Source organism: Lupinus angustifolius, chromosome LG01 (assembly GCF_001865875.1).
Source record: "Lupinus angustifolius cultivar Tanjil chromosome LG01, LupAngTanjil_v1.0, whole genome shotgun sequence".
NCBI lineage: Eukaryota > Viridiplantae > Streptophyta > Magnoliopsida > Fabales > Fabaceae > Lupinus > Lupinus angustifolius.
The window spans coordinates 89,638-116,021 of record NC_032009.1 but is presented as its reverse complement, the minus strand read 5'-3'; the positions used below and the strand labels follow the sequence as shown (position 1 = coordinate 116,021).

General features: G+C 34.2%; 4 protein-coding genes across 8 annotated transcripts; all 4 read right to left on the bottom strand.

The window, feature by feature from the left end:
* Window positions 70–8,304, bottom strand: LOC109343458 (pyruvate, phosphate dikinase 2). Of its 4 annotated transcripts, none has more exons than XM_019581751.1 (20): window positions 8,033–8,304; window positions 5,971–6,027; window positions 5,576–5,809; window positions 4,909–5,046; window positions 4,570–4,732; window positions 4,196–4,431; window positions 3,945–4,073; window positions 3,667–3,846; window positions 3,157–3,294; window positions 2,830–2,994; window positions 2,574–2,735; window positions 2,384–2,473; window positions 1,845–2,161; window positions 1,497–1,626; window positions 1,204–1,332; window positions 929–1,066; window positions 770–847; window positions 513–604; window positions 345–423; window positions 70–286 (listed from the first exon to the last, which is right to left on the bottom strand). In XM_019581751.1, exons 1-19 carry the CDS (start codon window positions 8,282–8,284, stop codon window positions 381–383), a joined length of 2,871 nt encoding a protein of 956 aa, XP_019437296.1. In that variant the 5' UTR covers window positions 8,285–8,304; the 3' UTR covers window positions 70–286; window positions 345–380. The 4 variants fall into 4 exon arrangements, with proteins under 4 accessions (XP_019437296.1, XP_019437307.1, XP_019437317.1 ...); XM_019581762.1 differs by having other exon boundaries at window positions 70–308; window positions 361–423; XM_019581772.1 differs by having other exon boundaries at window positions 70–423; window positions 8,033–8,108; window positions 8,145–8,304.
* LOC109343446 (putative E3 ubiquitin-protein ligase RF298) lies at window positions 10,513–14,660 on the bottom strand. 2 transcript variants are annotated; one of them, XM_019581729.1, is made up of 3 exons: window positions 14,530–14,660; window positions 11,799–13,896; window positions 10,513–11,184 (listed from the first exon to the last, which is right to left on the bottom strand). In XM_019581729.1, exons 2-3 carry the CDS (start codon window positions 13,881–13,883, stop codon window positions 10,651–10,653), a joined length of 2,619 nt encoding a protein of 872 aa, XP_019437274.1. In that variant the 5' UTR covers window positions 13,884–13,896; window positions 14,530–14,660; the 3' UTR covers window positions 10,513–10,650. The 2 variants fall into 2 exon arrangements, with proteins under 2 accessions (XP_019437274.1, XP_019437265.1); XM_019581720.1 differs by having other exon boundaries at window positions 11,799–13,923; window positions 14,530–14,659.
* Window positions 16,493–17,879, bottom strand: LOC109343435 (S-adenosylmethionine decarboxylase proenzyme 4-like). The gene has a single exon (XM_019581711.1). It carries the CDS (start codon window positions 17,623–17,625, stop codon window positions 16,585–16,587), a length of 1,041 nt encoding a protein of 346 aa, XP_019437256.1. The 5' UTR covers window positions 17,626–17,879; the 3' UTR covers window positions 16,493–16,584.
* On the bottom strand, window positions 22,864–25,698 carry LOC109348071. The gene has a single exon (XM_019591897.1). The coding sequence runs from the start codon at window positions 25,696–25,698 to the stop codon at window positions 22,864–22,866; it is 2,835 nt and encodes a 944-aa protein (XP_019447442.1).

Sequence of the window (26,384 nt, the reverse complement as noted above, 5' to 3'; positions counted from 1 at the left end):
TCGAAAAGAATTAGTTCCAATCAATTGAAGCTGTGATGAACTTTGAGATAGCATGTTGGTGATATACAGAAGAATTTTGCAGAATCGATCTTATTAGATGATAAGATATACACAGACCTCCATGCTAATAACATACAAAGTCAAATGTACAAAGACACATCTTATTAGACACATTATTCAATCAAATTGTAAGAGAAACATTATTTATACAGATTGTTTTCTCCCCTTTTATTTTAATTGCAAAGATTTCACTATTAATTTCCCTTTTAACCTTCCATTATCTGACCTCTTTGCATAAATCTCCATCAATGATGAATATGGTGTTATTAGCCACAATTGTTTACAGTTTTTAGAGAATCATGCACCAGAACAACTTGTACTTAAACTGCAACTTGTGCTGCTGCTAGTCTAGCAATTGGAACCCTGCAAAAAGGTCCTCAACAAGGTTTAGTTTGAAAGTTTAAAAGATAGATATTTCATTTTCAAATATAATATAGAGCTTAAGATCTTACCTAAATGGAGAACATGAAACATAGTCGAGTCCGATGTTCGCGAAGAACGCAACAGAAGAAGGCTCCCCACCATGTTCTCCACATATTCCAATCTGATAATAAGTTAAATAAATTAACTCAAGAAGCACCTCAATGGTGTATAATCATTAGAGCAGATATTAAACCACATTTGACATAGTATTAAATACTAATAACTAAGGTGTGCAATGAGTAATAACATCTTGTTATTCAAATTTGTATGAGCAAGTTGTTCATACCTTTAAGTTTGGCCTAGCAGCTCTACCCTTTTCTGTGCACATCTTGATTAGTTGACCCACACCTTTCTGGTCAATTACCTGCAATTATTCTCAACTTTTCAAATAGAGCAACTATCCTTGATGTATCCTCAATCAGAAAATGAATGTTGTTCAACTAACCACAAATGGATCATTCTGCAGAATACCAGAAGCTAGGTATGTTGGAAGAAATTTGCCAGCATCATCTCTACTATATCCAAATGTCATTTGGGTAAGGTCGTTGGTTCCAAATGAAAAGAACTCTGCTTCCTCCGCGATCTATGCAAATGAATTATAAAAAATAGGAAGTGTAAATAAACCATTTTAACTGTTTTGCTGAAATTATACTCTTCTAAGGTTTTAAGTCCAATGTTTTTCTTTACCATATTCCTATTTCTTAAGGATATAAGTTTTACCTCGTCTGCGACAAGGGCAGCTCTTGGAACTTCGATCATAGTTCCAACCTTATAGCTTAAAGATGAACCCATTTCAGAGAACACTTTCTCAGCAGCATTCCTTATTACACTCACTTGATTCTTTAATTCCTGCAAGTAAAAAGGTTTGGCTTATACATTATAATTACGTCAAAGGGCTTCATCAATATGAGAACTTAAGACGGTGATTCGTGTAATGTTTCAACTAGTATACATGTTAATCAAATTGAGGGAAAAACAACATGGAAGGAAATAGGGAAGAAAAAGGATCCTACCTCAGGTGTACCGATAAGGGGAACCATTATCTCAGGAAAAACTTTAATGCCATGGTTACTCACTGAAACAGCAGCCTGAAACACTGCACGGGCCTGCATCTCAGTCAGTTCTGGATATGATATTCCTAGTCTGTTCACAGAATTGTAATTGTTAGATATGAGGAATAGCTTATCAATCCATGAACAAATTATGAAACATGTTCCTCATTTGTGCGTGAGCGTGTGTAAGTATTTACGTGTGTCATCAAACACAAACTTCCTTATTGCAGGTTACAGCACTAATCAAGTAATCATCAGTCATATGGACAATTATTTATCATATGAGCAGCATAAGAAGGACATGCAAACCTGCAACCTCGGAAACCAAGCATAGGGTTCACTTCTGATAGTTTTTCAATCCTAGAGTAGATTTCTTCTTCCTTCGCGCCTGTCTCGGAACTTAGTTGACTGACAATATGCTCCAAGTCACCTTCTGGGAGAAACTCATGAAGTGGAGGATCTAACAATCGAATTGTTACTGGGAGACCATCCATTGCGCGGAAAATCCCCTCAAAATCTGATCTTTGATAAGGTAGCAACAGGTCAAGTGCAGCTTTCCTTTGTTCTAGTGTAGCCGCCATTATCATCATTCTCACAGCCTTTATCCTCTCATCAGAAGCAAAAAACTGAAGCACACCAAAACATGTAAAAAAAAAATTAACTACAGAATGTCAACTAATAAATAAATACAATAGTTCATTTCAGTGGATCTTACTCTTGGATTATTTTTAAACAAATCAATTCAACAGGTTTTAAGGAAATAAAAATATTTGATATGTCTATTAGAAAAGGCAATGTGTTCACACTTATCATTCATTTGTTACAAACATGTTAATATTTATTTGTACCATGTGTTCTGTCCTGCATAGTCCAATCCCTTCGGCACCATTTTTTCTAGCTGTTAGTGCATCTTCAGGTGTGTCGGCATTCGCCAATACCTGACAGATAACAATGACATGAGAGAAATTTCAGAACACATGAATATGATGTTTTATTCAACTCAACTTGTGTAGCAAAAAAAGCATATATGTGCAGCACCTTCAGATTCCTTATTCCATCAGTCCAAGACATGAAGGTTTCTAAATCATCACTTAGACCTGGAGGAGAAAGTGGCTGCTTTCCCAATATCACCTCACCCGTGGATCCATTCAGCGAGAGCCAATCTCCTTCTGTGATCACCTTATCCCCAACCACAACCTCCTGCATTGTCCATTGAGATTACACCAAATTACCAACAGTATAATGGTCATTTAGTGATATGTCAGCTACATAAATGAAAAATCTAAGTGTTTACCTTCTCGTTCTCATTTACAAGGATATCGGAACAACCAGACACACAACACTTTCCCCATCCACGGGCTACAACAGCAGCATGAGATGTCATACCACCTCTGGCAGTTAAAATTCCAGCAGCTGCATGCATACCCCCAACATCCTCTGGACTTGTCTCTGTCCTCACCTTCAACCATCCGAGAGTGGATTTAGTGTTTATCGAGTGCTAATGGGTGTAAATATGTTCAACGTAAACATGAAACTAAAACTCAGGACAATTTTTAATCCTAACCAAAAAAAACTCCAATAGAGATAAGAAAAATGATTGCTCGATAATAAAATGGAATACCAAGATGGCACTCTTTCCCTGTGCATGCCATGCTTCAGCATCCTCAGCGTTGAACACAACCTGCCCTACTGCTGCACCAGGGGACGCAGGCAAGCCGGTGGCAATCACTTGATCCTTGTAAGCAGATGGATCCTCAAACTAACCAAATAAACTTGAAGCAGTCAAGAACATTCTTGTGAATCTGATAGGTTAGTAGAGAAATATAGGTGGAAATAAATTGCATATATTAAACATGCAAGATACATCAACAAAATTAATATCAACAAGAGAAATAATGCTACTCTTCAAAATGTTACTACTGACTAATGTATATGGTTCTGTTCATAGCCTCTACAGATTCTTCTCTCTAGTTAGTTTTGTTTGTCCTTACACATTCAGTGCTTAGATAATGAAAGCAAAGGGTGAGATCAATACACTTTGATGCTTTTAGTGGTTTAGATCAATGCATTATGTGTAAAAGGAAGCTAGAAAATCATGCATAGGTAATGAAAATTGCAACAAAGTACATACCTGTGGGTGAAGAAGCTGATCAAGATGTTGTGGCTCTACCATCTTGATTGCAGAACGAATATCAACAAGCCCCTCATTAACCAAATCTACGGCTATTTTGACTGCACCTTTACCGGTACGTTTTCCAGTTCGACATTGCAACATCCACAGCCTATTTTCTTGAACAGTGAACTCAATATCCTGCATTGTAATAGCAATTTCAGAAGCTTTACCTATTGCTCGATCTATACAAACAGTACAAAAGTAGGAAAAAAAATCTCCGGGAACTGAAATTTTACCATCATATCCTTGTAATGTTTTTCTAGAATTTCACAATTCTCCACAAGTTCGTTGTAAGCTTCTAGCATGGAAGTTTTCATAGCCTCCAAATCTTGAGGTGTTCTGATTCCAGCAACTACATCTTCTCCCTATTAAAAACAAGTTACACACCTCTTAGAAACGTTGACACCGAAAGTGATTACAAACCACTGCAGACTAATGAGATTATAATTGTATGGAAGTAAATAACAACTAGTATATCATATGTAACCTGAGCATTAATCAGAAACTCCCCATAAAGTTTATTTTCCCCAGTGCTTGGATTTCTAGTGAACAAGACACCAGTTCCTGAGGTATTCCCCATGTTTCCGAATACCATAGACTGAATGTTCACCGCAGTTCCCTTTAGTCCGGATATCTGATTAATGTTCCGGTACTTTATAGCCCTTGGGCTATCCCAGGAATTAAAAACAGCATTAACTGCTAACTCTAGCTGCTTCTTTGGATCTGCAGTTGGTAAATCAATATCGAGGTTCAACAGATATATTTGTTTTCCTTATAAAGATTTGGTAATCGATCAATAACTAGGACCGTTAGAATGAAGAGCACAAAACACAAAGGAGTGGATGGTATTGCATTCAGCACCTGAGGGAAATTCTTCACCCTTGGCTTCAAGGTAGACAGTCTTATACTGCTCAACAAGATCTTTGAGATCAGAAGCTGTTAGATCAGTGTCAAGTTTAACACCTTTCGCATTCTTTAGCTTTTGTAACTTGTCCTCAAACAACAAGTGTGGAATATCCAGTACCTGACCAAAGAAAATAAAATTGAAAGACAGATTCAATTTAGGATAAATGCTAACAGCATGCATTTAGCTTTCATTTTGGTTAGTTTGACTTTGAGTTGCTAAAGAAATGTTGACAACCTACAAAAGTAATCAAACAAAAAGCAAATTGATTCATAGGGTGTAAAAGAACCACTTACCACATCTCCGAACATGTGTAGGAAACGTCTATACGAATCATAAGCGAAGCGCTCTCCACTTTTTGATGCCAATCCAGCTACAACTTCATCATTCAGTCCAAGGTTGAGAACTGTGTCCATCATTCCAGGCATGGAAACCTTGTATTTGTAGAGGAAACAAGTCAGTTTATGCAATAAACATGTTTGCTAGATCAAATTTAGATCAATGCAGAGAACACCTCTCCTTATGAAGGTTAAAAGAACAGGTAAAAGGGAAATCTTTTACAGATTATTTGAATCAAGAACTTCATATATTGGACTAAAACATGAAACTGAAGTGAATCAATACTACAATAAAAAAAACACATATTTCTTGCATGGTTTTTCAATACTATGAAGTAAATTTCTATATATAGACAAACAACTTCTTCATTTATAACATTCCCATTCATGTCATTCTTATACTTTATTACCATTTTGATGTAGGCTTTTTCAATATGCCTTTCAAAAAGTGATTATAAAGTTAGGGCATTCACCAATAACATATGAAAACACTAATATTTCTTGTATGTCTAAAAATGACAGCTTATAACACAAAGTTCTGATACATTATGCTATTATTACAAACATGTAGGGTGTCATACACAGATATAAACCAAAACCAAATACAAAAAAAAAAGGCTCATACCGCAGCACCGGAGCGCACAGAGAGGAGGAGAGGTTTTGAAGAATTCCCGAGGGAAGCCCTCATTTCGTTCTCGATGGTATCGAGACCTTTAAGTATCTCTTCCCATAGGGTAGGTGGTATCTTCTTTCCATTCTCTTGATACTCTTGACATGCTTCTGTTGATATGGTGAGTCCAGGAGGCACAGATAAACCAATGGTTGCCATTTCTGCCAAGTTAGCTCCCTTTCCTCCCAACTATAATTCACATGTATGCAATTCATCAATCAAAAAAGGAACATATAGTAAAAACATGTTAAGTAAACAACCTTATTGTGCTTCACATATAATAACATGTGTTATGTTTTTCCATGTTAGTTTCAATGTTTTGTTGTGATGAGATAATGGATGCTTCTTACCAAGGACTTCATGGTCTTGTTTCCATCACTCCTTCCTTTGCCAAATGTGAATACACGCTGTTTAGAAGACATGTTAGAAATGTACACAACCAAAGAAGTTGAATATGCACTCAATGTATATTTTCTGAGTGTATCAAATGTTTCAGAGTGATCTTATTTATAGGAATGGAATGTTGACAAATCAAATTGTGAATTTGGAAATTCTTCCTAATTCATGGAACAGCTTCACCGATCAAACTTTGGTAGATGATGTGATCACATCTTCTATATCACAACTGTGTGTCTGTTGATTTCTGACTCGGCAGAACAATATTTAATAATTATATTTTTATCTTAAATACATTTTCTTCAGGTAATTACAACTTATAACTTAAACATAAGTTGTGCTTTCATACATGATCCATCATATACATATATTTAATGATGGTCATTCTAAAATCTTGGAATTACTCATCAACTCTTACAATTATAAATTATAAAGTCCAATTTCGAGTAATATATTTAATGGTTCATTGCACTTATCTCTATTTTATTTATCCACTTACCATTTTCATAAGTGTTCATTTTGCATCACATAGAGTTATGCCACATGTGCATGACACAAGCCCATAGTTAAAAGTGGATCCAAACATTTTTTTTAGATATATAATTAATACGTGATAAATATGTTATTGTTTTTCATGTGTTTATTTTTAGGGCCGGAAATGAACTAAATTGAGTCGAATCAAAGCTCAGCTCGAAACTCAATTCGAGTAATTTTTTTAGCTCGAGTTCGACTCAATTAAAATTCGTGAATTGTTCAGCTCAATTCCAATTGATTCATTTAGACAACTCAAATAATTAATTTATTTTTAAAAATATCGTAAAATGTTATATATATATATATATATATAAATATGACTTGTTTATATATATAATAATAATAAACATTAAAAATATGAGTCATGGTATAATAATAAACATGAAAAATAATTGTTTATATATATCGAGTCATTTCCAACGACCCAAACTGTATTCAACTCAAGTTCAACTCATTTATTTAACGAGCTCAATTTCCAGCTCAATTTCGGTTGATTTGGTTCATAAACCAAATTTGTTGAGCTAAATAATGAATCAAATTTCGAACAAATATCGAATTAATTCGGTTCATTGTTAGCTCTAGTTTATTTACACAATTAATACATGATAAATGTTTCATTGTTTTATATTATCAAAAAATATATTGTTATTGTTTTTTACGTCCACATTTAACTCTAATAAATATATTATTGTTTTCATGCGTATCTACATAAATTAAAATTTTATGTTGAAATTATTCTTTTGTACATTTTTATTCAAATCTTACATATTTCAGTTATTTAAACAAAGTTTATATGGCCTATATCATTAAATCCAACAAGTGTTATTCTTAAAAATCGAATATTTGATATTTTAATCATTCTAGAATCTAACAAAGACTTATATCACTAGATTAACATGTTGTTGCTTCTACTTCATCACTTTGATAAAACTAAATTACAAAATAAAATAATTTAAACAAAGTTTATACAGCATTACAACTACGAGATAATTATACCTTTTGTAATAAGATAATTAAATAGCCCCCTATTTTAAAATGATTTCAATTAGTTTCAACCTTAAAAGAATGATTTTTTTAATTTCGTATTTCTCATTTATTTTCCATTAATCATGTCGGTTTATCCCACTAACTATATCTTTTATAGAAACCTAATCAAACAAATATAAAATAGTTATTTATACTTTCTTAAAGCCTGAAGAATAAATAAATAAGATTATTAATTTATAGATCAACTTCAATATAATTCTAACTCAGGTATACTCTTTAAGCTAGTTAGGGATCAATACATTGAATCTAGTTGTATAAAGCCTCATTAGATCTTTAAGGTTGATAATTCGACTTTTAAGAGTGATACTTGTTGGGAAAGACAATCACGAACCCCAAAATGAATTAGTTCTTTACCCAAAAAGATTATGGAATAAAATGAGTTGATTGAATAATATTATACTAAATGCATTTGATAAGGTATGTAGAAGTAGGTACCTTTTTGGTGGTGGGTGGTGTTGTTGGTGGTGATATCATGGCTTGGTTTCTTACTTGAGCTATGTGATTATATGATATCACCCTTCCTTTCCATGGAATTATTGATTTTGATCTAACTCCAACAACATCATACTTTTTCATATTAATATTAATATTATTATGATTGTACACTACATCTTTAGTAGTAGAAGAAGTAGTAGCACTATTCCTTATCAACATGCTTTTCAATATAGAAGAAGAAGAACAAGACATCTCAACTTTATTCTTCAATATCGATTCCTCCTAAACAAAAACAACAACAACAACACATAATTTTCTTATTCATTCATCAAGCTTGTTTTGGCAATAAATGATGAAATAAAAGAGAAGTACGAAATTAATACTATAGTTAATATACTTACATGTAAGATCACTTGATCAGACTCTGAATATGGAAATCATGAAATGAGGCTTTCTTTCTTTTCTTTTCTTTCTCTCAATTTGTTGTATTTCAAAATTAAAATAGGCAAAATGTATATGATGAGAAATGAGTGGACTAAATTATGGTTATGGAGCTAAGTCGTATTCTTCAAGTAAAGTTGCTAATTTTCAATTCTCACGGTAAGTTATATATCACTTCATGCACTATTAATTGTGATTAATCATAAAAATAATTAATAATTAAACTTTTAATTTAAATACATTTTTTTCAATCGATCGTAACTGATGATATATTGAGTGACACATATTATGTGACAGGAAATATGCAACACCTACCCTTTAGGTATTGGACTTCTTTCAATTACCAACTTTCTCCCTCCCTCTTATTAGAGGATATGGGTATTGTGGAGATTTCACTTCCGTTCAGTATCAATTATAAGTCTGAAAAATGTTATGGGGACCCATACTCTGGAGTTTGGATCCAAGTAAAGGATGCCACGTGGCTACGTACGAAGACACATAAAAATAATATTAGTCTAGAATCTTATCTCCCATTTTTTATTCCCTTTCACATAAAAATATGCAATATCTTTTGCTAATTCTTCACCATTTTATCATGTTTTTCGTTGCGAAAAAAATATGCACCAATATGAATTTTATATATTATTTATCATTCATATTTAATCAATATTGACTCTTTAAAATGATTATGAAGATGGAGTTTAGAAAAAATTATGATTTTTGGATCAACTTATGGTTTCATTTAGGATTGGTTTAAATGTGAAAGCCACCAGCTTGAGTGAGTTTAGTTTCTCACGACAAGGAAAAAGAATACTTTGAGAAACAGAAAATACTACTTGCAATAATGATTACTAACCAAGCTGCATAAAAGATGGGTAGTTTTTTTGTACTACTAATGATATTTTTTTATATTTTTTTGTAAGGAACTAAAGTAGATAACATATGTAAATATTTGTTAAAGACTTTATATAAAAGTGGTAAAACTTTAAATGTCATATGCTTATAGAATGTTGCAAAAAATTTGAAAGTTCAAAAAAATAGTATTTTAAAAGGGTTTCTCAAAAAAATTAAAAACTAATTAAAAAACTTTAGAAGTGATTTTTTTAAAAATAATTTTAATTTTTTTTGTCAAAATAGTGGATTTGAAAGTTGCAATTAAAAAACAACAGATTTAATATCAATCCATCCAATCCATTAAAAGATTCATGGATGGAGTGCCTGGATTGGAATTAAGGTGGCAAATTTTTTAACAATCTATCTAAACTCAACAAAATTAAATCCACCAAAATACATCAATTAGAGCTAATAAATATAAATGAATATGATATAATGAATAATTTTAGTAATTTATTAAATTGAATACATCTATTATATTTAATGAATATATTTATTTGGATAAATCTTCAATTCATCAAAAATTAAACATTCACAAACAATATTCTTCGCTTTCCAATTTCATTCACTATCTCAAATTTCATTTTCATGTAGTATTTCTCATTCTCAAATTGTTTTTTTTATTAAATTGAGATCAATTATAAGATAGGTAGATGTGGTTAATATTAAAAGTTAATTCTTAAATATATAAGATATATAAATGAATATTTAACATATAGGAATCAATTAAATTTAGGTATGAAACTATAGATGAATTGAATATAATAAAATATGATTTATTTATATGGATTGGTGGATAATTTTTCATTATCCATTAAGATCCAAATCCAAATCCCTCCACTTGGGGAACACATGTGTCATTAGCCTATCATTGGTTGAAAAAATCTATTTAAGTTAAAAAATTAATAGTTAATTATTTTCTTGACCAATCACAGTTGATGGCACAACTTGTGGGACAACAGATGTGTACCCCTCCCCTTATCACCCATAGTTTTAAACCTCCAAGAAAATGAGGAAAGAGAATTTTAATCATAGACCAAGGGGTATCATGAGTTCATGATGAGCTGAGAATTATGTTATCAAATAAGCTATGAAAGTCAAGTGCAACTTCTTAAGAAAAAATAAATTAAAAAAACATCAACAACTGCACCAAAGGAAGAATGAACATTAGCATTGAAAAGCAAGTTAATGTATCTCAACTCATGAGATGCATGGTTTACTGCATTTATTCATTGCATTAGTCCCATAGAACATTATTCTAAACATTCAAGTGAATAGATTAATTAAATATTGGTATAATGGGCATGAATACGTTGCTGAATAGGGGTTCTGCAAGAAGGACAATCTTGCATTCCTTGTTTCTCATGAAGCTCATTGCATGTTGTGCAAACAACCTGATGAGCACATGGCAGGAATACAACAGACATCTCCTCAGAAAGGCACATCACACATTCCCTTTCTCGTTTCACGCCGCCGGTTACTGAGTAATCGCTTACTAGTTCTGGAATAGAAGAAGCCCGCGGCTCCTCTAGAGCATTGCTGTTTTTCGTGCTGGCGAATCTGCTGGCATAGCTTCCATCAATGCCCATCCTCAGTGCAGCGATCTTGGAAGAGTCACTCTTCAGTCTCAGTTGAGCAATTTCTTGTTCAAGTTTATGGATATTGTCTCTGTACCTTTGCAGATTCCTCTCTGCTTTCGATTTGATCGTATCCCCCTTGGATTTTGCTAACTCGCCAATTTGTTCTCTTTCTTTCCTTATCGAATTGGCCTGTAAGAGAAGTTCTTCTTTTGCCTTTGCCTCCTGTTGCCATCTAGCCTGTGAAATTTTCCCTTTACAAATGAGAACAGACCCAATAACAAATTTTGCTAAAGGGATGATGTTGCAACTACAACATTGATGGAACCTTCAAAGAAAATGAAACAGACAAGGTGCAAAGGAAAAATAAAGAATTAGGAGTTACTGTAAAGTCACTGAGTGTTCCTCTGCTAACATAGATCATCAAGTTAATACATCGCGGGGTAGTTCTTGACTTTTTAAAAGGTGAGAAGTTGATTACGAACTAATAACGGGAAGGGAAAAATTAGTTTGAGACCCATATCATTCATGCATGCACTATCCGCACATTCTATATGGAACCAATGACAATGGCCAAATCATGCATAGATATGGATAGCAAATATTACCTTCACTGCATGCCAATCCACTTATTATTTATATTCTTGGAAAATGAGAGTGGAGGAGCTTCAAAACTTTAGATAACTAGTCACTGATTACAATTTCCTACTTTTTAAGAATAAGTTTTGTACACTGACGACACCTCACCAAACTACTGTCTAAACCACATTATATTAGTATAGATATGAGAAGGACGTTTGCAAGATATAAGGACATGTGACAAAAAAGGTTCATATAAACTTAAAACGGCAAACCTCAACTTGCCCCTGTTGCATTTTAGCTTGCTCTGATTCCTGCAGCAGCTGTGCCAATTTCCGTTTTTCACTCATTAACTCTTCCTGAAGCAAGAACTTCTGCTTTTCCCATGACTGAAACTGCGACTGAGTTTTCTTTTCTCTCCTTGAGACCTCTTGACAGTTTGCGGCAGTTTCTGCAGCTCGTAGCTTAGCAGCATCCATCTCTCTCCTCAGTGTAGCATTCTCCCCCTCAAGCTTCCGGACCGCAGCATTAGCTCGCTCTACCTGCCCACCAGCCTTACACAAGGCATTTTCCATCTCAGAAAGCTTCTTTATGGTGTTTTCCTCGAGAGACTGCTTCTCTTTCTTAAGACGCTCAACTTCCTCTTTTTCTTTCCTTAGTGTCTTAAGCTCAGCCTTATCCTTACTCAGACGACGAGCAGCCTGCATTACTTTGTGATTGGCCCACTCCGTCCATTCTTGAAGCTGACTTTGTAGCTCCTGGACCCTTGGAACCAGCTTCAAAATCATCTCATCCTTTCTATCCTGGGGCACCCACTGCTCTAGGGACTTGTCATACGGTATCCCCACACGACTATTATTAGGTGCCTCATTATTGCAGCAGACAGGTGCCATAGACAACTTGGTTTTTGAAGACAATGAAAGAGAAAGATCGGTATCTGTGGTTGATAATGAACTGGGGCTACTGAATGCAGGTTTTGTATTTTCTGCATGTACTGAATATGACGTATTCATTGATCTAAAGACAGCATCAGCAGAGTCCAGGCTAAATGCAGCAGGGGCAGATGGTCTATCATTAGGTGAGAAACTAGTATCAAGATTGTCTTGAGTCACTTCAACTCCCACAGCCTTACTTATCTGTAAGGATGCACTCTTCAAGTTGATGGTAGAAGATTCTGATAAAGATTTAAGTTTATTATCCATGATTACACCACTTAAGCCACTCAGCTTTCCACCTCTTGAAGACCCTTTAGATCCATAAGTCCGATAACTTTTTTCCGCATGAAATGATTTCTGCCGAAGAATGTAGTCCCTCTTACTGCTACCAGAATGGACCTTCCTAACATTCCCATGCTTTTCTTCAGATTGACATGTTCCTGTAGCACTAAATGCTTTATCAACAGTAACAGGTCCACAACTAGCACCATCATTCTCCGAGGGTCCACCAATAGTTTGAGAGTTCTTTAAGTTGTTCATACCAGGAATTCCTGCCACAAGGGATTTCTTAGATTGAGAATTATGAGAAACAGCAGGAATTGACTTACAAGGACTTGGAAGACTAAATTCAGGAATTTTGGCTTCTGCTTTTGACTGTGATTCCATTTGGTTAGATGAACAACCATCAGCAACTCCATCACTACCTAAACTAGTTAAAGAGTCACTATCCATTGCACAAGCATCTGACACATTCAAATCACAAATCAACAAACACCACATTGCATCCCCTGTACTGAAGAAAGGCCTAACCTCTCGAAGAACACAAACCAATTCAGCCAAGATATACTTCTCAAGTTGCACTAAATCTTCAAAATAGTGCCCTCGTGAAGGATCAACTTCTTGCCCTTTCCTAAGAAGTGCTAGAGTGTTATCAACTATATTAGACACAGTATCTTTGCATCCATAACAGATGCCAGACCTTAAGACCGCCTTACTAGTAACTTCTTCAGTGTAGCCACATGCAACAATTTCTCTAATTGCACTCTTGAAAATGGCATCCAAATTACTCAAGACGAGTTCTTCCAGTTGGGCTTCCGTGAGATCACTCCAATCAGCATCATCATATTCATCTACCTCAACTTCTTCCTTAGGTTGACAAGGCCCGACTTCGGACGAGCTTCCAAGACTATACAATCCAAGGTCAAGCTTCAACCCATCAGAATGATCATGGTTAACACTACACAAGTCACAAGCAGTGGCTTGCACATGACCTGTGCTTATTTCAAACTTCTCGGCAGAGAATTCATAACTGAGGCACTCATGTTGAGGTGCAGGAATAATCTTCTCCGACTCCCCTAAAGATGGATCAGCTCGGAATTTTCTCTTATTCCTACTTCCTTTTTCTTGGACAACTGAAGGAGACATTTGACAGCTACCACTGGCAACCATTGAAACCATTTCTTAGCTGCAAACAAACAGAAACGGAAAAAACGAAGAAGATAAAACAGATTTAGTTATTAACATATTTGTCTAGTTTTATTTATCATCTACTCACAAACACCAATAATTTAATCATTCTCAAATCAATTTCCGTGAATCAAAATTATGAAAAATAACATCATGATTAAGATTCATAATAAAATTTATAACATTGTTTTCCAAGATGAATCAAATAAGTAGTAAGTAAAACTGGATTATAAGGCATTGCATGATTGAATGCACTGAAAATTAATCACAACTGAAATTCAGTATCTCAACCTATGATATTAAACTACGTTGAAGGTTCAGATAACCAATGAATGGATCAATCAACTTCCCACAAACACATAATCCAGTAATATAAGCGTAAAGAGCACAACTATTTGACAAAAAAAAACAAAAAAAAAACACCCAAATGAATTTCAATTCATCCCAATACTCAAAACATATCCACATATCCCAAAAACTGTTAAAAAATCAATTTTTTTCAAAGATTATTAATATCGCATTTCGAACAAGTGATAGGAAGAAGATCCCCAATAAAAGATGTGAATAGAAGATTTAGAATGAATTTTAGAAGATCGATAGGTACCCGATTGGAGCAATTGTTGGAACAATCGAAGGTAGAATCGATCTTACAAAATGGGAGAATCAAAATCCACGCCTTTCTGTTGTTTCTTTTTTGTTTTGTTGTTTCTTTTATTATGTGATGAGAGTGGGGCCTAAACAGAGTTTTGGGCTTTAAGCCTGAAACGTTTCTCTCCCTTTTCTAAAAAAAAATCAACATAAACAATAATAACGATACAAACAAATTATGTCAATAATAGCAATATTTTCTATGCACTACCCTAACTCATCTATTATATGAAGCATTAATACATAAATATGTTGAAGTACGTTTAGGATTAACGGATGAAGGATATCCCCTCATCCAGGAAGGAAGGAAGTACGTTTAATAATCATTTTATGGGTTCATGACTACTTTTTTCAACTAGTATTATTTACAGAATTGAATTCTTACTTTTTGGTCTTGGAAATCTAAGAAGACCTTATGCTATTAAACCAACACATTGTTAGTATTGTGGTGTGGCTCAGTTTGAGAAAATCATTGAAAGACATTTGAATTTTAAGATCACAAATAACTTGAAGTTAGGTAAACTTTTGTTTTCTCATTGGGCTTAGGTCGGCCCATTATGGATGCAGCCTGAAAAAAGCAATGATTTTAAAGTGTGTTAGGGAACTAAGCATTGTGATAGACCTAAATTATAAAGTCAAATTTTGATTTTGATCTTGTCAATAATTACATTTAATTTTCCAAAAAAAACATCATTCATTAATTAAGCTCATTATTTAACCAATTGATGAACATTATCATAGCCATCGTTAAATTGTTCAATAACTAACCTTCCTGTATATTCTACTAGTAGGCATCTAAGCATTTGCATTATGGCAACTACTGAAGTTGCAAATTCATCTTCTATATCAACAAGGCGTTGGTCTAGTGGTGTAAGACTATACTGGATCCTCAAGGTCGATGGTTCGATTTCTGGAAGCGACACTTGTTGGGAAAGATAGTCACGAATACCAAAAAAAGTAATATCTTACCCAAAAAGATAAAAAAATACATTTAATAGTATCAAAAGAATCTTCTATTCTATCGCATTATCAAGGAACACCACTGTCATAGATGGAACACTTGATATGCCAACTATGCACATTAGCTACTAAAGTGCTATGAGAAATGTTTGCATATGCTTTTGATATTTTATTATACCTTACTGATCTTATGTATTTATAGTGACAAAGCCATGCAAAAGAAAACGTCACATGTCAACTCAAAACTTTATTCCATGTAATTCCGGTATTGCTGAGTTCCAAGAACAAATCAAAGTGTAGAAGAAGAAAGGGTAATGATGAATATACACCCAAAAAATATGTATGAAAAGTGTGATTTTGTTCTTCAATAATCTAAAAGGACATGAGGGGTAAAAGAGAAGCAGGAAAAAGAAGAAGAAAGTTGAATAATATTGAATACAACCTCAAACAAGAGCACTTTTACACACACTACACATCCTAAAAAATCTTAGGCGTGACAAGCCTAAGTGCCTAAGTGCCTAAGTGGGGTGCATTATCATGATTATCCCAACCTCTCCCACTCTACCTTACCTTCCCATTTTAGAGTTCTTCACCTTATATCACTAAGCACCACTTCTTTTTATAAGAAAAGTTGGAGTGGGTAAGAGATACATGAATCAAGGTGGGAGAAATGTTAACAACACACTATTTTTAAACATTCTCTTAGTAATGGGTCACACTTAATCACAAAGTATGTTCAACAAGAAACAAGATTCTATGAAATGATAATATTCTCTCTCCATATCACAATATCTCATCAAATAACATAAAAAATGTTATTTTATGTTTTTATATTTTTCTTTTCAAATGTATCAACTTTCCATTAGATCGGAATACAATGAGATATAAAAATTGTTGAAAATAGGATGGGATAAAAAATAAAATGGAATGATAATGATGTTTAGCCATGTCATCGCCCCTTAAACTTTTCAACTAACTCTAACTTCCTACCTATCATCTTTGCCCCCCTCCTCCACCTTTGGTGCCTCTGCTGCCACCACCACCTCCGGCTTTAAACACTTTTCCGGCGAGCTGTAAACATTTGAAAGACAACATCACATGTTGCCGGAAACTGGTCCATTGCAGAACTCATGCATTTCAATCCCAGAGACTCCACTGCTTTTGCCATCTTTGTCAACATCTCATTATTATACACATTCCATGTGGTTGATATGGACATAGTTTCTGGCCTGAAAATCTGAACCACCTTCATCAACATATGCACTATATCATCGTTAATGGAACCAGCACATTCAAAACTTGCATAGCTGAAACCATCTTCTGGAGTTACATGAATGGTGGAGTACCAATTCCCATCAATTCCATTCATTGAATAGCCACAAGGGTCAAATGCAAAGTCACATATAAGTGCATTTGGATTTATCTCATTGATCCTTGTCAGCTCTGTCATCTCCTTCCCGGCCATGTCTCCGGTTTTTCGATCGCCGGCTCGCCGGAAGAATTTGCGAGCAAGAATAGGATCAAGCTCAGTCATGCATATCTCCATGGTGAATATGTCATTGTCATAAGGCATATGAGAGTGAGAGTGAGAGACAGAGTTATCATTGGCAGTGAAAACATGCCAAGAATGAGAAGAAGATTTAGAGGGCATAATGGAGGCTTTTCTATGGCAAAGATTGGAAGGGATTGTGTCCTCCAAATAGGTCACTTCATCTTTGAAGCTAGTGTAAGGGAAAGGCTGTGACTTTGGGAAAATGAAGGTGCCTCTAGTGTAGCTGCATGAGCATAGGGTTAGGCCAAAATGATGAGCAAAATGGAGCATGTGATGAATGGATTTGAGAAGTTGGGTTGTGCCACAAGTCTTGATTATGATCTTGGTTGGATAAACAAAGAGGCTTGATTCTGATAACACATAAGCATCAAAGTAAGAGTTACCAACAGCTGAAACCACTGTGCATTGGACAGCTTCTAGTACTTGTTGTATTGATTCAAAATCAATCTTCCTAAGACCCACTTGGAATATTTCAGGATCATCACCAAAGAAATGGAGTTCCAAGCGTTTCTCAAACCCTTCAAAGCCAGATACATCCATTGGAATGAGTGAGTGGTTGTTTTATGGAAAAAGGGATGTAACAGAGGAAACAGAGGAAAACAGAGTAAAAGGTAGCTTAAGAAGCTGAGAGAAGATTTGATTGGAATATTGAGGGAGAGGTGAGAGAAAGGATTGAGTTCTCAATGGGATTTATAGGAATTAGTGATGTGAGTGGTGTTTAGAAGTGAGAGCATGCAGGTGATGGAACCAACAATCATGATTGTAGTTGTAGGCATAATGAGGTGAATAGGATCATGATATATGCCACATTTTCTGAAGTTTTTTAGTGCAATTCTCTCTTCCATTGTGAAAGCAACATGAAATGGGATTTATGCTCAAGCTTACTAATTCATTCATAATGTAACACTCCAGTTTTGATATGTGATCCCGGACTCATGAATTCATTGAGTGTGCTACCCACAAAGCTTAAATATTTCTTACTGTGTTTTATTTTTCATAAAGGGGAGTCTCCCGCGACTCGAACGTGTGATCTCAGGGACAAATAGTCACTTTACAAATGATTCATTATCATTAATCTAAAATCCTAAAATTTCTAGTTCTAGGTCTAGCTAACTTCCACTAATGCATAAGGATAGTGCTTTTTCTGTCTTTTCCATTCAATAATAGATTTTAGAATGCATTAGTAGTTTAGAATTAATATAAGTTAAGTGGTTTAAGGAGGAAAATATAGTTTAATATTTTAAAGATTATTTCTTCTTATTATGAATTAATAGGGGAAGTTTATTTAACTTTGACTAGCATAGTTGTTTGAAGATGCTGGGAATATCAGGCATAATTGTGTTAAAACCATATCATAAACTTCCTTTTCAAAATCACAAAGAAAAGATAAATCAAGTAAGGGTCCTTCCTATATCATTTTCATTCAAAAGAATTTAGTTTCAGGAGTCAAATTTCAGCATTCAAAATAACTATTTGAATTATAGTTCTAATAAAATAGAAGCACAATCATAAACTAAGTTAGATATTGTATTGTTGTTATGGAAGACAACAATTATTAGCTATGTAGAGGCAATAAACCATTTTAATTAGAGCCACAGTACTAAGATTAAGGTTAAAAACACAAGTCAACTTAGTTAAGTTGCAACCATAAAATGAAATTCAAAATAAAAGTACTAATCACATTGGGACTCAAATGCTGATAATGGCTACTGCATAATGTAAAGGTGAAAACACCTCAGATGATGTAGACAACATTGTTTATTCCTAGGAGTGCATGCCTTAATTAACAACAACAAAACTTGACTTGCCCATAATGTCATCCATATTTGGAGTTATAACACCAACCGGGTGTTCCAGTTGGTTTAAGTGGTACATGTTTGATTCCCTTAAGCAAGGTATCAGGTTTGAGTCTTATGGATAGAAAAATATCCTCTGGGAGAGTTAGCCTCCCATACCTATGGATGTTCCAACTCGGATATGATTGCCTCCAATGCGAGGATACATGTGAGAAACCAAAAAATATATTTGGGGTTATAATAATATTATTATTACTATGGAGAAGAAAAAATGAAGGGGAAAAGGAGAAATCAAAAGGAATCAGGCGTGACAAGTAAATAATGAGAATATCCTTGAATGGGGGAGGGTCGTACGTGAAATCAAATAGCACTCACATCATTTTTATTCTTCATGCAATTTCATGCAGCTAGGTGGCATTATCATTATTTTATATATATTCTATCAATTGTTTTCTGTATTGATCAAAGCATGCAATGCAATGCACCCTTTTTAACCATATATCAGCATCGAAATTTAAAAAGAAAAATTATCTTCATCTTCAAGTGATTTGGTATGAAATAATTAAACAATGTTTACCATTATATTAACTTACATTTTTCTAATAGTTTCAGCTGAAAAATATTTGTAAATTTGATTTTAGTCTTTCAACTTATTTGTCTATTTTAGTTAAGAATTTTTTGTTTCAGTCGACCATGCATGTGACAATACCATAATTGGTTATGTCATTAATTAGTATGACATGTTTCATATATTAGTGGTAATCATAATATCGCTAAAGACTAAAAACAAAAACATATCTAAACTTGGGTGTCATAAACATAGGTTATAAATGCTATTTACTTTGCAGCTTTGTTTGTGACCAAACCTCAATTCAACTATAATAATTCTTCCAATTAGACAGATCATTAAGTTGATTTGAATCATAATGTTAAGTAGTTTGATATGAAAGCTAGGAACATTAAGTGTAAGGTAAAAGGGAGTAATTAATACTTCATGGTATAATTTAAGAGTATTGTGAAGATTATATCAACAATACATCATTAACCAATATTACATAAGCTTACCTTCAATTAGTGTTGTAAAGATAATTAAGTAGAGAGTAATTTTAAAATGAAAAAATGATATACAAAAAGCAGCTGGTATATATGCTAGTAATGATGCATAATGTATGACCTTATGAATAAATATTTATGGGTGTGGCTGGCAAGCCCAGCACTTTCACTCTTATCTTAGTGCTGCACGCGCACACACTAACATACTCTATCAACAAGGATACTCGATAAGTGTATGTTTCTTCCTTTGTTTTTAATGATAAAATTGTAATTTTATTGTGACTAAAAGGATAAATATATTATTAAAAATATATTTTTCTTTGTTTTTTGAATCAGTTAGAAAGGATCCTAACTCAAACTCTATTGTTATTCTCATTTTAATTTTGCAGTGTTATGGTAAAGTTATATTTTCATTAATAAACTATGGCACATATTTTATTCTCATAGGAGAACAACACTGCAAGCACTTATAGAATAGTGCATATGTTTTTCCCCCACAAAGAAATTGGTTAACCACATTGCATGATCAAATTTTACTAAAAAAGTCTCCAACAAAATGATGTCACCTTTTTACATGAAAATAGTTTCAAGCCAAATCATATAATTAACTGTTGGCCAGGACTTTGGTAAAATGAAGAGACAAAGAAAAGGATATTTCAAAGAAGAGTTAGAAAGTTTGAAACCCACCTTATCCCAAATTTAGACCCCACTAAAAGTTATTGACATTTTTAGCCAGACCATGTTTGATTTTGATTTCTCACAAAAAAAAAGGACCAACCAAACAAATGGGTTAGTATGGGAATTTGATTTGAGTGTGTACCTCACAACTAATGGGACGGATCATAAACGGTATCTCATTTTATGTCCTAAGTCAATAAGAGTACTTTATTTTATTACTTTTTGCTTTTAAATTTTTTATTTTATCCACATGTTAAAGATATGATTGGTTTGGGACAGGGAATGAGTCGGGACACCGTTGGGGACACGTAATCCCCATTCCACCTAATGAGCATAACAAAGTGCTACTGTATCATGCGCACAAATTGCTTTCCAGGGAGCCCCCACCATAGTGCAACTCTAAATTGTTGCATTACTGTTATATGGTTATCTAGTTTGCTTAACCTACCACATATTGAATTCAATTTATTACATATGAAGTACATTTTTATTATAAAGAAATGAATCACCTAAAAATCATGTACCTCTGTGAAAAAGAGAAACCAGAGATGAGGAAGAAGAGAAACGGGAGTGATAGAGAGAGAGCAGGAAAGTAAAGAGAAATGAATTGGAACTTTTATTATTCAATTGATAATCTGAAAAGTGAACAATGGATGATTATTTATAGGTGCTAAAGCTAGCCCCTTGAACTTAAACTAATTCAGTTTATATAAAAACTGATTTAGTTTTATCCTAACAACATTCTAACTAATCATCCAACCGTAACTACTATATTATTCTATTAGTATTTAACTATGTTGTAGTAGAAGTTGTTAGAGAAACTTTAATAAAGTAAAGAAGCAATGGTAACACATGCAGTAATGTTAAGAAGGTGGAGAGTAGGTGTATATTACCAAAATTGAAAGTGACACTTGCCCATAATTTGATGAAGCCTAATTGATATCTTAGGATAGACGGGGAACAATATTAGATAATTATGTGCAATGGATGAAAATGAGGGTATCTACTTCAAGAGTAAGTATAAAAAATCAACTATGTATCTTAGTTATTCATTCTAGAAAAATCTAATAGTTCAGATATATTCATTAATTTAAACCATTAATTTTTTCTAAATTAAATGACTAAGTTGCAAAGTAAGTTATTTTATCTTACTTGTAAATGGATCCCTCTATTGATTGAAAAGCTTCTGCACTAGTTTGGGGTGGATTCTTCATGATAATGGTGACTTTTATGTGAAACTTGTTTATTTTGAATGTTGAATCGCTATTAATTAATCATATATTGGATAATGCGCATGTTCTTGTTATTTCTCCTTTTTGTTTATTTCATAGTTAATGAGAGAGACTTATATCCTTTCTGAATAAGGATCTATCCAATACGGGACAGGGAAGTTCTTTTTTTCCTTCTTAATTTTAATAACAAAAATATGATTTCAATTATAAATAAAAGGATAAAAATATTATAACATTTAATTGTTTCCTTTAATTATATAGTATTTGTCTCTCCAACCTTTTCTCCCTTTGGGGAGACTTCGTGCTAAGATGGGTGAATGTTAATTTGGTAGTACAATGGTCATTCGGTGAAGTCTTTCTATCCTTTTTGTGTATTTTCATGGTAAGAATGAGAAAATAAAGATTATATATCATAAAAAATTTATATCCTTATCTTTTAAGCCAATTATATTTCAGTAAGTAGTATAAAAAATATTTTCCATTTTTATAAAAAAAAAATTAATTAGGTGACACTCTTTATTAATTAAATTGAGACACCATTAGATACAAAAGTGAGACAGGTTGATTTAATGATTTGGCTTGTAGTGAGGTGAAATATTTGCGGCTGTTATTTTTAAAGATATTTGTCCTTACTTTATAGGTAAGAATGTATCTTATTTAGATTGATTTTATGCCCATTATAATGTATTCAACAACTGTTGTAATTTGTGTAATAAGTTGAGTACCCTTTATGCTCTATTAATGAATCCACTTATAAAAAAACATGACAAAAAATATGTTGTTATATATCATAATTTTTATTTTGTCTAGTACCAATGAGAAATTAAAATCATAGGATAGAATTTTTGGAATGGATATGTTACCATATAAAAAATCTGTATGTAACCTTTTTAATAAAATTTATTTTAACTACCTAAAATATCCCTTTAATCCAAGTAACACCAAGATAAAAATCATCCGGCTATAAATAAAACGATACAAATATCATTGCATTTTATTTTTGAGAATAAAGTATATCTTCATACCAGAAGATAACTTATCTCTATAAATTCACTCAGTGTTTGACATGGAAGACAGTGAGGAGTAGAGTGATGAATAGGTGAAGTAGTAGGGACAGTGGAGTAAAGTGGAGAATTATGACAAATAACAGATGGATTGGAGACATTAGTATGTAAAGGTTTTGAGTCAGAACTGTGAGAGGAATTGGCAAAGGGAAATTTAGACTCATTGAAAATCACATCCTTTGAGATATAAATTTTTCCATCTTTGGAAAGACACTTGTACCCTTTGTGATTTAGAGAATAGCCAAGAAAGGTGCACTCAGAGCTCCTAGGATCAAGTTTATGTTTGTTGTATGGTCTAAGCAAAGGGAAGCAGGCACATCCGAATACTTTGAGAAAATTGTAATCAGGTGAGTGACCAAATAGAAGTTGATAGGGTGAGTTGTGTTGAAGAGTAATGGTAGGAAGTCTGTTTATGAGAAAGACTGCAGTTATAAAGGCATGATCCCAATAATTCATAGGTAATTGAGCATGAGTGAGCAAGGTTAAACCAGTTTCAACTATATGCCTATGTTTTCTCTCAACAGTTCCTTGTTGATGATGTGTGTGAGGACAAGAAATCCTATGCACAACCCCAATGGTTTTAAGAAACGCACTAAACGGCCTAAACTCTCCACCATAATCACTTTGAACACTTTTAATAGTGGTGTTAAACTGGGTATGAACAAATTTCAAAAAATACTGAAACACTGATAGTGTTTCAGATTTCTGTTTTAACAAAAAAATCCATGTGTGCTTAGTGTAAGCATCAACAATGGAAAGATAATATCTAAACCCTGTGATAGAATGAACAGGTGCAGGACCCCAAAGATCAACATAGACTAACTCAAAGCAGGCATTATAAACAGATGTAGATCTAGGAGCATGAATTCTATGAGCTTTACCAACACAACATGAATTGCAAAATTCAAAGTCATTGTTATTTGCACAAGGAATCTTACAGAGTTTCAAGACATCCTTTACAACTGTGAAATGAGGATGACCTAACCTGTAATGCCATAAGGAATGTAAACTAGTTTTATTACAAGGATTAGAAACAGGCAAACCAGTACAATCCTTAGTGTGAGTAAAAGTAGATGGTTGACAACTGGTGAAGTTAGGAAGAAGACCATGGAAGGCATAGAGACCCTCCTTAGTAAGGAAACCTTGGAGAAGAAGTTCATTAGTAGCCTGTGATTTGACAAAACAAGTATTAGGATGAAATTCAAAATAACATGAATTGTCTTTTGTAAATTGGGATACACTTAAGAGATTTTTGGTAATGGAAGGAACATAAAGCAAGTTATTAAGAGATAATGACACAGTGGAGTTTAAAGAAGAAGTAAAGTGAGAATTGCCGACTGATTTGATGGAAATACCACTTCCGTTACCCATGTAGATTTGTTCATGACCAAATGTTTCAATAGGTTCATGAACCAGTGATGCATCAGCTGTGAGATGATTAGTAGCTCCGGAATCTGGATACCACGTTACAGGCTTGGAGTCACGTGAAGGAGGAGGTGAAGCTTGTTCTCTGTTGGCAACATGAGCTGACATAGGATAGTGATGATAGTTGGAGTGTTGATTGTAAGCTGGACCAGGCCCAAGAAGAGAATTCCTTGTATATGAGGTTCCATAATGTCCACCATTCCCTGAATAAAAGTCAAGTGGATATTCCGGATAGAAATGGGCCGGGTACCTGGACTGTCCATGTGTGTTCTGAAATGAATGAAATGCGGGATGACGTGTCTCATAACCAGACGTCATGTGAGGCACGTGTTGACCAGCTGGAGTAGCGTATGATAGCGTCCCACCAAAGTTGGGCGGCGCATAGTAGCAAGTCACCACATCATGACCATGACGATTGCAATAGACACAAAACAGAGAAGCACCACCACGATGAGACCTGCCTCCACGATAGCCACCACGACCTCCATAGCCACCGCGACGACCTCTCCCTCCACGGAAGTTGCTGAAATTACCATAACCTCCTGTGTTATGTTGCGATTCAGATTTAGGAGAGTAAGTTGATTGATGAGGCATCGAGGATCTAAAATGAGATGAAACCGGAGTTGAAGAAATCGGTGAATCAGAGGCAACATTCACTGAAAGAGCATCCGAGATAGCTTTCGTTTTGTTCTTTTCAAGTCTTGATTCAAATGTCAATAGAAACGATTCTAGGTTATGAACAGTAGGTAAATCCATTTGACTTTCAATTGAAGTTATCACCGGTTGATATTCTTCATTTAATCCATCAAGTATATAGTCAATGTGTTCAGATGAAGAAATTGGAGTTCCGATGAAGATGAGAGCATCTACTAATCCTTTAATTTTTGTGAAGTAATCCGAAATAGAGCACGAACCTTGTGAAATAGAACGGAGTTGAGAGCGCAATTGACGACTTCGAGCTTTTGTTTGAGAGTTGCAGAATGCATCCAACTCCTCCCACAGTTGCCATGAATGAACACATCCTACAACTCGCGGTTGAAGGCTTTCTGAAAGCGAGTTGAGAATCCAAGAGAAAACCGTTTGATCAACTTCCTCCCAGCGTAGATATGCAGGATTTACACGATTGATGAGTCTATCATCGTCATTAAGAAATCGATGTGGAATTTCCGTTCCCAAAACATATCTATTTGCTCGATTAGAGGTTAATGTGGCAAGCATGAAGTGTCTCCATACCAGATAATTTTTCTCAGTGAGCTTCATCGAAGGTAGAGGAAGAAGCAACGGTGAAGACGCCGCTTGAAGCAGTGAAGCAGCGGAAGGTGAAATCGGAGGAGAAATCCCAGTGTTCGTAGTATTGGTAGCCATGGCGTGATACCATGTGAGAAAGAGAAACCAGAGATGAGGAAGAAGAGAAACGGGAGTGATAGAGAGAGAACAGGAAAGTAAAGAGAAATGAATTGTAACTTTTTTATTATTCAATTGATAATCTGAAAAGTGAACAATGGATGATTATTTATAGGTGCTAAAGCTAGCCCCTTGAACTTAAACTAATTCAGTTTATATAAAAACTGATTTAGTTTTATCCTAACAGCATTCTAACTAATCATCCAACCGTAACTACTATATTATTCTATTAACCTCGTACCAGAATGATATGGCATATCATGTAACTATGATTATATATCGGAAAAGTTACATTTCTAGTATAGTTTGACTGCCTTATTACCACTCTGGTATAACTTTTTAAAATATTACGGAACTAGTATACTTTTTATTAAAATCGTGTATAGGGTACACGATTCATGGGAAATAGTTTCTGCCCCACCAAAATCGTGTATAGGGTACATGAGATTTATTTTCTCTCTCCAAATCTCGTGCACCCCATGCACGAGTCCCCTTCCAATTTTTTTTTTCTTTTTTTTCTTTGCCTTGGACCGGTGTTTCCGGTCCAGGGTTTTTAAGAATTTTGTTCTGGTTTTTGAGTTGTATGAGTTATATCAAAATTATAGATTATTATTTGTATTATATTTTTTATTTTGTATGATGTAAAC

What these genes read in the sequence shown, in the direction of transcription:
- LOC109343458 (XM_019581742.1), bottom strand. Translation starts at nt 8,284, where the DNA reads ATGTCTTGTTCTTCTTCTTCTATATTGAAAAGCATGTTGATAAGGAAT. An exon ending in CACCACCCACCACCAAAAAG is followed by an intron (nt 6,028 to 8,032) that starts GTACCTACTTCT and finishes TCTTCTAAACAG; the next exon opens with CGTGTATTCACATTTGGCAA. An exon ending in AGTTTCTGATTAATGCTCAG is followed by an intron (nt 4,074 to 4,195) that starts GTTACATATGAT and finishes TGTTTTTAATAG; the next exon opens with GGAGAAGATGTAGTTGCTGG.
- LOC109343446 (XM_019581720.1), bottom strand. Translation starts at nt 13,916, where the DNA reads ATGGTTTCAATGGTTGCCAGTGGTAGCTGTCAAATGTCTCCTTCAGTT. An exon ending in TGCAACAGGGGCAAGTTGAG is followed by an intron (nt 11,185 to 11,798) that starts GTTTGCCGTTTT and finishes AAAATTTCACAG; the next exon opens with GCTAGATGGCAACAGGAGGC.
- LOC109343435 (XM_019581711.1), bottom strand. Translation starts at nt 17,625, where the DNA reads ATGGATGTATCTGGCTTTGAAGGGTTTGAGAAACGCTTGGAACTCCAT.
- LOC109348071 (XM_019591897.1), bottom strand. Translation starts at nt 25,698, where the DNA reads ATGGCTACCAATACTACGAACACTGGGATTTCTCCTCCGATTTCACCT.